Source organism: Triplophysa rosa, linkage group LG17, assembly GCF_024868665.1.
Source record: "Triplophysa rosa linkage group LG17, Trosa_1v2, whole genome shotgun sequence".
NCBI classification, from domain to species: domain Eukaryota; kingdom Metazoa; phylum Chordata; class Actinopteri; order Cypriniformes; family Nemacheilidae; genus Triplophysa; species Triplophysa rosa.
Window position 1 is genome coordinate 19340372 of NC_079906.1, and position 13210 is coordinate 19353581.

Below are 13210 nucleotides of genomic sequence, written 5' to 3' on the forward strand. Positions count from 1 at the left end.
ACTGCTCTATTACTGCCATCAATCATGACGGGAATTACACAGGAATATTCCCAGCATGCACCGCTTTTCTCAAGGTCCCCAAAAAATAATGTGCCGCAGTGGAAAGCAGGGAACCGAAATGTATTTTTTATTAGCTCTAAAGGATTTAAATCTTCTAGTTGCTCCCTGCTCACCTTTTTTTCAGATCTGCTTTTTAACTCATCATTTTTTTTAACAGGTGCTAGAAGATGCTACATTACAAAATGCTACATTAAACAATGCTGGGCTATTTTCAACCCAGCGTTGTGTCAAAAAGGGACAAACCCAATCACAGGCTCATATATTAACTAGGGATGCACCGGGCCAGATATTAAGCTCATTTAAGCTTTTTTTTCATAATGTGTTTAAGATGGAGTTGCTTGTAATTATGGAGCTATTCTATTTTTATTAGTCTCACTGTGTTGTGAAAAGGTACATGCATCGCTACAGGCGATATCGGTGCCCGCCCTTTAAAAAATGGTATCAGTGCATCCTTAATATTAACCCTAGCTGGGTTGTTTCAACCCAAAAGTTGTTTTAACACAAAATACAAACTATTTTCAGCAATTCACTATTTTCACCAATGCTGGGTTGAAAATAACCCAGCATTATTTTTTTGTATAATTTGTTTTGTATCATTATTATTACCTTACCCATTTTCTGAACCTTAAACCTACATCATATAAGTATAAAGCCACACTATTTAATAACACCTGGCGCTTGTAAAGTAAAAAAAATCCCTTTAATAGAATAACTGTAATGTATGCATTCTCACAGCCAGCAGGGCAAGGCACAAAACTCAGAGTATGACTTTAAACATGCTCCCTGTCGAATACATCACCTCTCACTTATTAACACAAGTAAGACAGAATAAATGAAGAACCGCTAACTTAAATAGATGGACACATTCTTGCATATGTTACAGCTCATGTCAAGGTTAAAATGTCTTTGCGAACCTCGATCTGGATCGATCCTTTACACTGGATTTTTAGAGAAAATATTACTACGTATAAAATATTCTCTGGCACGCACACTTACCTGGTTGGTCAGGTGCGGCGGACGTTTCCGTCAGTGTTGGACCGGATAGAGATGGCAGTGTAGAAGATGATGTGTCTGTCTGGCTTGAGATGGTAGCAGCTGGCATGGTGGGCTGATCGCTCATCGCAAGTAGCACTTGGGACAGTAAAATTACAGCATCGAGCCGAGAGAGTATAAGCAAAGAGGGCCAACTGCCTCCTACTGGTAACACCTCTAATTTTAGATTAAGCTTCGGAAAAACATACTTATGTAAAATAATGCAATGCCTGTGAAAAATACAGTGCTGGTGTAATGCACATCTTGCTACAGTTTGTTTTTAAATAATTTTGCCGTGAGTTGAAATGACGTTTTAGCTTAGTTTTGCTTTAGTTGTTCTATAATGAAATGTTAAACTGCTCATTTTTGATATTTATAATCATATATTATTATAAACAATTATGTGAACCTTTGATATTTGCATACATTAGCAATCAAATTTGATCCGGTATTCAAGTCACATAGACAAACACAGTCTATTCAAACTCAAACCAAACAACTGATTATGTGTCTTTTCTTTAAACACGAAGACATTCAGTGTATACAGGGTGGGAAAAAGTATGTGAACCCTTTGATTTTATAATCGGTTGCAAAGGCAGCAATGACATAGACGTCTCCTATATTACAGATCGAGCACAGCGGTCAGAAATAATATTCTGTGGATCGCAATCTGGAGGTCTCAGTCGGTTTGAGGTCAGTTCGAGTTCTGCTGAAGCCGCTCTGTTGTTGATTTACTCCTTTGAGTTGTTGTCCATTTGCATCGCCCAACTTCTGTTGAGCTGTTGGACAGATGGCTCCTAAAAAACTGTCTTTAAAAACCCTTTCATTTTTACAGTTACGAGTTAGTGCCTTTTTTGCTCCACACATTTTCTGTTTTTTAGACTTCTTTTTTCAAAAACAACTCAACTCTGGTTTAATTTACTTTTTCAATGATGTCTATGAACACTGTTCTTGTTTAGTCTGCAGAGATATTCGTTCAGAGAGTGTTGGCCAGAGATTTCTGCATGTCTTTTGCTGACGCTGTAGGATTCTTCTGTAGATCATTTTGCACTCTGTGCTCACTCACGGCCAATGTTGGAACATGGTGGAATGTTCTCTATGTAAAGACAATAGGTCCTACCATCAAGGCTTCTAGAGCTTTCCGGTTCTTTACAAATCCACAATTCTCAATATTAGTTTTTTTTTGTGAATATTTAAAGGGGTCATATGGCGCGAATACATGTTTTTCTGTGTCTTTGGTGTGTTATAAGTTGCCCATGCATGTATTAGACACGTAAAATTGCAAAAATAAAGTGTCGGAACAAAAGATGCAATCTATCTAAAAGCGAATGCTCACCCAGACCTGCCTGAAACGCCTCGTGTAACCACACCCCCACAAATCTACATCAGTTCGTGGTATGAGTTGACTAAGACCGCCCAAATGTATACGCAAGTAAGGTGGGCGTACCTGTCAGTACAATTGCTTCCAAATATGGTAAGAGGAGTTACATTTCCGTCACACGCTTGCAGTATTCGACCAATCACTACGCACTGGTTAACTGGCCAATCATAGCACACCTCGCTTTTCAGAGCGATGAGCTTTGTAAAAAATCTGCGCGTTTCAGAGAGGCGGGGCAATGAGGAGATACAAACTTGCACGGTATGTGGAAAATACAGCGTTTTTGAACCTTAAATCATGTATACACATTGCATTACGTCTAAAAACAAACAATAATATTCGTTTTAGCCGTGTCATATGACTCCTTTAACTTAAAATGTGTGTATTTTTTATAGGACAGGCTCTGACCAACACCTCCAGTTTTACATACTTATTTCCAACCAGTTCTATGAATGTTTACATGATGTGTGTTGTTCAAGCAGACTGTGTTTGCCTAAATGTACTTTTGTTGAAGATCAGATTATTTTTTATCAACGTATTAAAGAGCCAAAAACATCATTTATTTACCCTCGTGTATATGACTCTTTCTTCTGTGGAACACAAACGAAAATATTTCTCAGTAGTATCCATACAATCGAAGTCATTGAGGTCCAGTGTTGAGCGCTTGCCTTGTTCTTCAAAATATCTTCTTTTGTGTTTTGAAAGGAAGTCCTTTTCAGATGAACTATCCATTTAATGTAAATAACTTCTATCATAAAGCTAAAATGCTCTAAATGCAAGTCTAAAAGGTTCCATTCTATGAAAAACATGAATGTTTTGGGTTGTTTCAACCCATGGTTGGGTAAAATACGGACAAACCCAACCATTAGTTTAAATCGACTTAGAAAATGTCCATATCTTCCCCAGCCGTGGGCTAAAACAACACGGTTTCTTTCATAAAGTGCTGTAGGAAACAGGGAGCTAAAACCACTTCCGCTAAACATGCCACAGTAAATCAAGACAAAGCATCTAACCACCAGCGCATCTACTCTAAGCTAATGCAGTCTCTGCATGTCACCTGGTGTGTTGGTGAGGGGGTCAGGAACGGCAGCGCTGTCTGTCGGGGCCAGAGGAGCAGTCGATGTGTCACTGGAGGTGCTTGCATCTAGTCAGCAGACAGATAGATGAGCTTTCCAGTGTAAGGGTCAAATATCACCACAGTATTGCCCATCGGAGCCTGATCTCAGCTATTCGATGACCACAAATAAAGGGCACGGCTAAACACGCTTTACCGGGGGTCACAGCACCAAACTAAAAACAGAACAGTACTTTACATCAAACACTGAACGTGGCATTTAGTGTCTCTCGGGCGGTTTGCCCGTTCGCATTCGTCCGCCCGTCTCAGCGGGAGCAGGTGTCTTCCCTCAGGAAGAGGATTGACCATGTCAGCGCTCACCGCGCTGGGGCTGATGGGAGCTTTGGGATTCAGCGTAGGCAGCCCACGGTGAGCGGCGCAGCAGGCCGGCGCTTCCTGCTCTCAGGCATGCTGATGTTTTATTAAGCCAGCGTTTCTCCCCAGCGTTTCATAATTAAAGCATGGCTGAAGACGGCGCGCTTTAATTCCGTGAGCTCCGCCAGCACGCGTGTCGAACTAATAGACTTGATTTTATTTATTCGCTTGGCTAATGAAAAATGTTCCGCGTTACAGATAGATGCTTTGTTTGGCGTTGTGTTTGAGTGGACAAACACAATTTATTTATCATAGCCTTCCTGTACTAATGCAGTCACGGGGATTAGTGTTTTATTTTATATATACATGTATTAATCATTGTGCGGTTGATGTCAGAACCATGAGCATGATAACAAATGCCCATGTTTACATACAGCCGGTCCATATTCAACAATTTTGTTTACTAATTCAGCTCTAAATATATATCTGAGGTTCCACATATTTCCATACCAGACATTATCATCCAGTGCCTTTTAACAGCCTACTAATCGAATAGGTCTCTCGCAGTGAAGTCATGCTTTCTAGACAAAGAGTGTATTTGTGTTGTGTTGTGTGTGCGTGCGTGCGTGCGTGCGTGCGTGTGTGTGTGTGTGAGAGAGAGAGAGAGAGGCTCTATTGGGTGAGAAGGTTTGTATAGCGGTGAGCAGAGAACTGGTAACAGGAGGGCAGGGCATATAGCCACGGGGGGTTAACGTGAGAGTTGGAACACGGGCAGATTTCTCGTGTCCACCCCCCCACCTGCCATCTGCCACTGAACCAGAACAAAACCAAAAGAGAACATATAGACTAAATAAAACAGATCAATCCGCTCTCCTTATTGCAAAAGGTTGGAGAGAGAGACAAAGCAAGAGTGTGTGTCTTTTAAGAAACCTTTTGGTGTGTATTCTAAGGCATCCCAGAATGCACTGTGACAAGCTTATTGAAACCAATTCATGCAAAATGGCAAAGAAAGAAAAAAAACATTAGATCCTTTGTATGCATCAATTAAGCATACCTCAAATCAAAGTATAAACAATGTTAGCTTAGCAATGTTAGCTTTTGTGTCCCATTTCCCATGAAATCAAATCATGTCATTTTTTTGGCTTTTAGTATGAATATGTTAACCTAAGGATATTTATAAACTGGTGTGCTACAAAAAAAATCAAATTCAAATGTTATAACATATAAGAAGCACTCAAAACTTACAGTTTTTTGCAATTTTATGACATCATTCTGCACTTCAGCTTCTCATCAGATTCCAGGCTGTGAGGTAAACTAAACGCTACTGGCTGTTTTAAAAGTTTTTAAAAGCTTCCTGTTTCAGGTGAAATTACTTCAACGGATCGAACAAAGCTTTGCATTTCAAGGCAATGTAATGGGTCTTTAAGTACAAATCAGTCACTTATGAGGTTCCATTTCAGTTAGTACGCTGCCTAAGAAAACAGGTGTCTATGTAGGCAGCAGACAGCAGAGAAGCTCACTAGGTTCTGGACCAGGAGAGTCAATATCTCGCAGTAATTATGAATAATTTCATCTTTATTTTGTACAGTTGCTCTCTGAATCTTCAAGATGTTTTTCCCCACGCACCGCCTGAAACGCTGGGGCATTGGGACGCGCAATAACGCCGCCCTTGCTGAATAGATGTGCGAGTTATTTTTAGTGTGATGGGAGGCTCACAATATTAATAAACATTCATCATCCATTTCCACAACATTCCTGTTCTCTCTCTCTCTCTGTTTTCCTGCCTGTCATCTTCTCCTGAAGGAGCACTTTCTTTCACAGCATCAAACAAAACAAGGAATTGAAGAGATGGTGTTTCAATATTTCATTTGTCTACCTATCAAACCCTTAAATTGTATAAAAATAACGACAAATAAATTGGGTAAGTGAAGGGTTCAATTTCAGGACTCTTTGGAGGTAATGATCCATTAATTCTTCCCTGAAGCTTGAAGGATGATAACCTTTCGTCAAGTGTACAGAGAGGTCACTGCGCTGTAGTCCATCTAGGGCAACTAGATTCAAATTAAGACGACTTCTATTTATCCACTTGACCAACCCATTTATTTATTTTTGTTGCTTTTTGTTCACTGATATTGCTAAGTTTTCTAACAAACTCTTGAATGTGTTTAGTGCCATTCTTTTAAAGTATTTCCATTTCTTCTGTCCTGTGTTATGCGTCAAAATATTTCATCATTCAATAAACACAGAAACATGTCATTGTTGGTTATGAATGCTAAATTTAAAACAGACAGATTTTTCCCAAGGTCTAAAAATATTACAAGTGGCCATGAAATGTTAAGCACACGACAGGTTCTTTCTGTAACAGCGCACATATTGCTGTCTATTTCTGAAAGAGCATCTCGCCAAAAGCTCAGGAGAAAAACTTCTCTCACACTTCATAAAGCGCGGATAAAACGTTACTTTTATGGGGACGAATGTTGACAGACCTTCTAAAATTTGCAGTGCACCGCTGATCATTTTTTTCCTCTCTCTATGACAGATTATTTTCCCGCACTCCAAATAATCTCAATTCCTTCCACCAAAAGTTATTAAATATTTTCATCTTGGCAATGATTGAAAAAAATGGCATCGCAAACTCCAAAATCAGGCCGCTCTGACAGGCCCTAATAATATTGAATTATGGAGTTATTTCAACATATTACTTTGAGAGATATAATGTATTCATATGTCTTCTGCATGCGAGTTTGATGGCAGGCAGCAGGACCCTGAGGGGGTGTGACTCTCCTCAGCCCGACACAAGCGTGTGATGGAATGCTTTCGCTCCAGTAAGTGTTACTCATTGGTCAGAAGTATGCGCGGGACTCTTGCAAACAAGTGCTGTAACGGTACGTGGTACAGCGATGCTCTCAGAATTATACCACGTGACGTTTTTTTGTATATGGGCAGTTGACATAACATGAATTTTTTATTTAAGAAAAGACAACTCTTTTTTTAATGCTTTCTCTTTACATTCTTCTGACAGAAAAGCCACATGATTTTCCAAAAACATGATTTTCCAAAAACATGGTTTACGTGTAAAACATGTGGTGACATGTTGTCAAAATGTTGTTTTTCTGGGATTAATCTGGGTTTCAACGTACAATTATCTATTCAAATTATGTTTCAATTCTTTATCAGTTACAAGAGAAATGTGGAAATCGTCTATCTGGATCATTAACTGTGATAAAATTAACAATGCAGAAATAATTTAATTGGAGTCTGATCAAAAATGCCATGTCATGAATTTACTCCATGCTATCTTAAACTTAAAAGTCATACGGAGTGAAACTTTCTAAATTGGCAATCTCTTGGGGTTCCTTGACAATCAGGACTGCAAGTAAACGTAAATAAGACTTGAGCTTGTTAGTTAAGTACAAAAAGAGTTTTACATCCTACTATTAATTGTTTACGTCAAACTAATTTCACATTCATTTATTCAAACGCCGTGATGTGACTTCAAGATCTTCAGCATTAATAAACATGATATAAAACTATTCGTGTGGATGCAGCACAGTATGAAAGAAACTGTCAAAAAAGCCTAAAAACATCCTGTGCTGTGATACGATAACCTCTGCTGGAGTTTCTATGACCTTGCATTAATTGTGAGATGACATGGAATATGTATACATTTAGAATCATTAAAAAGAAAAACGAACTAGTAAGGGCAAAAACTAGATTATGTGTGATGAAAAACTTAAACTCCCTTTTTAATACACCAATTTTAACCTAAAGCTTGATGTTAATGTGCATTTGTTAACTACCATATAAAATGGTAAAAAGTGCAAAATATACCATAGAATATATTACTAAGGTACTTATACTTTTATGGCACAAAATACTATAATCTTAAAAAATAAATGCCTTCTAAGGAATCTAAAGGATTCAGCTATGAAAATCTAACTCTGAGGTCGATTACAAAAGGGATCGATCTGATCTATTATCTACACTCTAGTACTGCTATAATCTCGATTGTCAAACCTGTGAATGTGTCTACAGATGATGCTGAAGCCGGTATCTGTGATGCTGTGATTGGTTGGACTGATCTGGTGGTGGATGGTTTGGAGTCTGAGGTCTGTTGGGTTGTGGGTGCTGTTATGGGTGGAGTTACTGAATCAAGCGAAACTGCTAGTGTTGGAACGGAGAATGAAGAACAAGGAAAAACGGGGATGTCAAAATTCAATACTAATGCAAGCTTATCCTGGCTGATGATTTAAATTGAAGAATGAAAATTTGTCCGTGTTAAAATATTTTCTAACATCACAGCTTAATATGCAGAGCACTAGTATCTAAGAAAAAACATCAATAGAATGATTTCCCTAAGAAGTGTAAGCTGTGTGGAAAATTCCTTGAAATTAAACAACATAATGTAACTATTATTTATTGTGAAATGTCTTTGTTAGGTGCAGCTTTGCCAAGAGATATGATGCTGACAGTGATGCAATGAGCTGGACTGTACGGATATGTACCAAAAATAGGTCAACAACAAAATATGTTAGAAATGGTAAAAAATGTTTAAAAAGCTGCAATCCATTACTTTTGCTGTACTATCACCACCTCTGTTTAAAACATAAAATTGCATTTTCTGACATTACCTGTAAATTCATACCCAACGGATCAAGTTGATTTTTTTATGTATTTGCCCAAGAACTGACATCTGGTTTAACCTAGTTTTAATAAAATTAGGAACAGGAAACAATTCACTCGTCATTGGCAGTCATTTTTGTAACTTTTCCCTCTTAAAACTATTGTACCACTGCACCTTGAATACCTAATCTTAAAACCTCCATTTTTTCTCATAAGATCACTTCAGAATTCCAACTCAACATCATCACACCACGGAAACCTCCCGTAACCTTGAGGAGACCCTTGTGCATCACAACTCCACATCTTATCACATGAAACATTTCTGAAGAAAACTGTGGAAAAATGCATCACGGCATCAGACTTCACCGTGACTGATAATAACCGACGTCTTGTTAACGACATGAAATAAACAGGCCAGAAAGAGTGACGGCGACAGAACCCATGCAAACAACAACATGAAAACGGGAGCCAGCGCGCCCCATTAGCATGCCACTTACTGCCTGATGTCCCCGACGCCTCACCTGCAAAAGAAAAAGATACGGAGAACGATGAGAAGGAAGATGAAACAAACGGGAGCGCTTTACTCATTTATTTTTGAAAACACTGTAGTGAGATGGTATTATTTATTTATCTATCAATCTGGAAGCATCTGCCAGCACATTTAAAAGTAAAAGACAGAAACCCGCCTTGCTTTCGCAGGCTATGAACGTACAGTACAGTACAGTAGAAATGAGCGCCGCTGTGTTTGTATTTATGTTCGCCTCTTTTATTCAATATATCTGTCTTCGTTTTCTGGAAAACAACTAAAGTTTACATGAAAGTGCTGTTCTGCCTTTCTTAGCGAGCGCAGGTGCCCCAGTTTTTTTTACGGCGAGCGTAAATCATAACCACAGCTCAGGTGTGTGTGCATGTACACAGCAGGTGCATTATACGTACAAATGTTCGGGGATCCGTTCGGGGTGGGCAGGTAGGATCCGGGCTTCCAGGACTTGGCTTTAAAACCCCTCTCGCAGGCTGAACAGTCTTGTCCCGTCGTGTTGTGCTCACAGTCGCACTGTAGGGTCCCGTCACGGAGGTAGCACTGGCCGGCGTGGAGGTTACATTTACATCTGTGAAAATGGAAAATGTTGAGCAATTAGCACGCTAGTTACATCGCGGCCACGGGCGAGTGCGTAAGCTGCTCCAGCGAGTACAGTTGCCCTCTTTTATTTGTGAGGGTCACCTGAGGTTACTCATTAGCTCACCTACTTGGCTCATGAAATGAGTTCGGCTAATTAGTCAAGCTAGCTGCAGTAGCGCATATCTGATAACAGTAGCTGTAGGGAATAACGTGGATCTTTATGGGAGGCAATATGAGACACATTATTTTTTTCATAGGCAATCAGACGATTTTTGATGTTTAATATACAGCAGTGATGTTTTTAAAACCTTTGTTTTTGTTTTCAGCTCCGTTCGGTGAGGTTTTGGATCTGTGAGATTTGCCTGTGGGCGGGGCTACCCAGTAGCACAACTACACAGAAATCAAGCAACCAAGAAATGTGCTGCATAACGTCAGTGTACAAAAAGTGACCTTGAAGGTCAGTACACCTTTTCTAAGATGAACATTTCCAATTCCAATTAAAAAATAATTTTGAGTTTTTTTCTGGGGCAGAGTAAGCAGTTTTGTAAGCTAGCAATAGCAAGTTAGCATGCAGCCATAGAAAAAAAATAGTTCTCATTTTAGAATGACTATTTATATGTATGTGTTTAGGTAAAATGATTATTTTTTAGTTAATTACTTACAATATTCCTCCCAAATTTCAAATAAAAACATTGTTTCTATTTGTATTTATGTGCAGAAAATGAAAACTGGAAAGACAGGTGAATAAAATGCTCTGTATTTTTCAGACCTCAAATACTGCAAAGAAAACAAGTTCACATTCTCTTTTATTTAACAGTTATATTATGTACTTATAGGAAAAAATCAAAAATATTTTTTTATGCGATAACCTTGATTTTTATGTGTCTTGTCATGCTATCAGTCTTTCACATTGCTGTTGGTTGACTTTATGTCCCTCCTGAGGTTTGAGTTTGTTTATATTCAACAGACACTGGACTGGAATTGCCACAATACATCTAGAAATGCTGATTAGATGAAATTTGGAACGGTCTCTTCATATTTTTCTGCTGCTGTATAAAAAGATCCACGTGCCATTTACCTAATTTTCAATCACCAAAGACAATATTATGATATAAAGCACATAACATTACATTACTAATGAATTTAATGAACTTATTTATAGTTATTGTTAGAAATTTGTTGTTAATGTGCGAGCAGGGTGTGTGGAGTTATGCAGTTAAATAGGTTGACAGGCAGGTAGGATGTACCATCATTGCATTGACACCTGAGACTTTCATAGAAGATATTATGTTTTATATTTATTTGTATGACTTTCTTTCTTCTGCTGAACACAAAAGAATATATTTTGAAAAACGTTGGTAACCAAACAACATTGGACTCCATTGACTTCCATTGTATGAACACAAAACCACTGAGACATTTCTCAAAATATCTTCTATGAAATCATTTTTATTTTGGGGTGAAAATCTATTTAATGTCAAAAAAATTCCACCAAGAAAACCACCAACTATCATTGAAAATGAATGACTTGCTGTCACTTTGTTGCATCCACTACTAGTGTAAAAAGTGCTGTTCATGTACTTTCTTTGCTTTTTGTTTTGTTACGTTTCATTTCATTAGGCAACAGTGTCCAGAAACTTTTACATCCACTCTACGAGAGATTAGTTGGATAATATTTACTTCACAAACCTCTTGTTAATCTCTGAAGATTAGCAAAAGGCTTCTCATGTTTGCACGCTTTTCTTGTTTGTTGGAAACAGTAGAGGAAAATTTGCTCCTCTTTGTATCTGATGTTTGAGACTCTTAAAACTCTGAGATCTGTGAGGACAGTAAACAGCATCCGTCTGCTCTACTCCAAACATAGCTGCCGTCAAGGGTGGGTGGGTTTGGGGGGCTATCTCAAGAAAGAGAGTGAGTAATGATTATTACCGATAATGAGAAAGAATGGGAGATGTTGAGATGGCTTTGTCTTTCCTTATAATAAAAGCCAGCAGAGAAATGCCTCTTCCCCGCTATGAGTCCATGAGGAACGCTTCGGCTATCTGACTGCCGACTTTAAGGATAGTTGAGATTAAAGGTCCAGAGAGGAAAGCGGGTTAGTATGGAAATCAAGACTTTTTCAATTACAATCTCCCTAATCAAATGAGTGTGTAAATCCCAATGCTTTGGATTTTTTTCCGTACCCACCAGAGCGAACAGCTATCCATTTGCATGAAATATTTATAAAGCTGACCCATTTCCACGTAGACTCCCCACAACCAAACCTCGTATTGCCGTATAATGAGGTCATACCTCGTGCTCGCCATCTGAAGATTCAGATGAAAGCAATTCCAGCTAAACATACCAAACTCCTGAATAAAATGCTGTCATGTGCCGTGCCAGATTGCTGTGAAGCTATTCCTTCAAAAGAAATTCAGATTTTCAGGAGCCGAAGATTTTAACCTATAAAACAAAAATTTCAATCTGTGCAATCGTTGAACAGTGTGTTGTACAATTTTGGGTTTGTGTAATAGAACCACATCATTTTTTAGAATATATACTTGCTTTTTTTTAGTATTGAGTTTATGTTTTAATTCAAAAACCAAAAGAAGCTTGAACAGATTTTCACACATTTTACTATCAGCCTTGCAGTTATTTTTATGATATTAAATATTAGATATTAAATATTTCATATAAGATTAGAAAGTTGAGGAAATACAAAATTACAATTTTTGTAAAAAATTTTCGCAAGAAAGTACATTTTAAGGTTTGTAAGTTTATTATATATATATATATATATATATATACAGTATATATATAGTGCATATAATAGGTAATTTTATGGAACAAAAATTTTATAATAAAAAATGCATTATTTGTTTTCTCATGATTTAATGTAGAACAGTCAAGGGCGGACAGAGAAAAGGGATTAGAAACAGGATGACGCGAGCCAGACTCAAACCCGGGTCCTTATGCACTACCCATACCAAATCTCCATCACGAGAACTATAGTCTCCTTCCACACCCTTTCATTTCTCACATTTCAAACACAGCTGATAGTCGAAAGTAAATGATGGACATCTTGCGATTTGACTCAAATTCATTTATTTTAATTAAGTGTTTTCAAAAGCCCGAGGAAAAAGTCAGACATCTACCACCCTCTGGAGGTCTCGGAGCCATAATTGAAACCCAATGTCAATCATAGCCTCATTCATTCCACTGCTTCACCACAACCAAGTGCCCGTCAAGCTCCTATCATGACAAATTAATCAGCGTCGGACCACTTCAGTCCAAAGATCTTCGCCTTAGGGGAGATCTCTTAGTTTACCTGAGACTGAGCGCTATTCGGCTCTAATCAATTAAAGCGCGACACGGGCACTTGTCAATTTCTCACCAAATCCAGGATTTAAAATCCTCTTAACCAGCGCATGTACAGATTGGAATTTGGACCCATCCTGTGAGGGGCGATGAGATGAGAACGAGTGTTATGCAGATATGGAGGTGTTCTGGAGCTGGAGCAGCCATTGAGACGCCTTGTTCCATCTGCTTCTTCTGCTTGTGTTGCATAATGTTTCTTCATCTGCAGGCA

At 38.4% G+C, this 13210-nt stretch overlaps 1 protein-coding gene across 1 annotated transcript in view; it reads right to left on the bottom strand.

The window, feature by feature from the left end:
- The window catches only part of ntng2a (netrin g2a), a 50155-nt gene that overhangs the window by 10999 nt on the left and 25946 nt on the right, over positions 1 to 13210 (bottom strand). The window contains exons 4-5 of the mRNA XM_057356215.1: positions 9459 to 9631; positions 9020 to 9043 (exon numbers count right to left, since the gene is read on the bottom strand). Of these exons, the coding sequence (XP_057212198.1) occupies positions 9020 to 9043; positions 9459 to 9631 (197 nt within the window). The remainder of the gene's footprint in view (positions 1 to 9019; positions 9044 to 9458; positions 9632 to 13210) is intronic.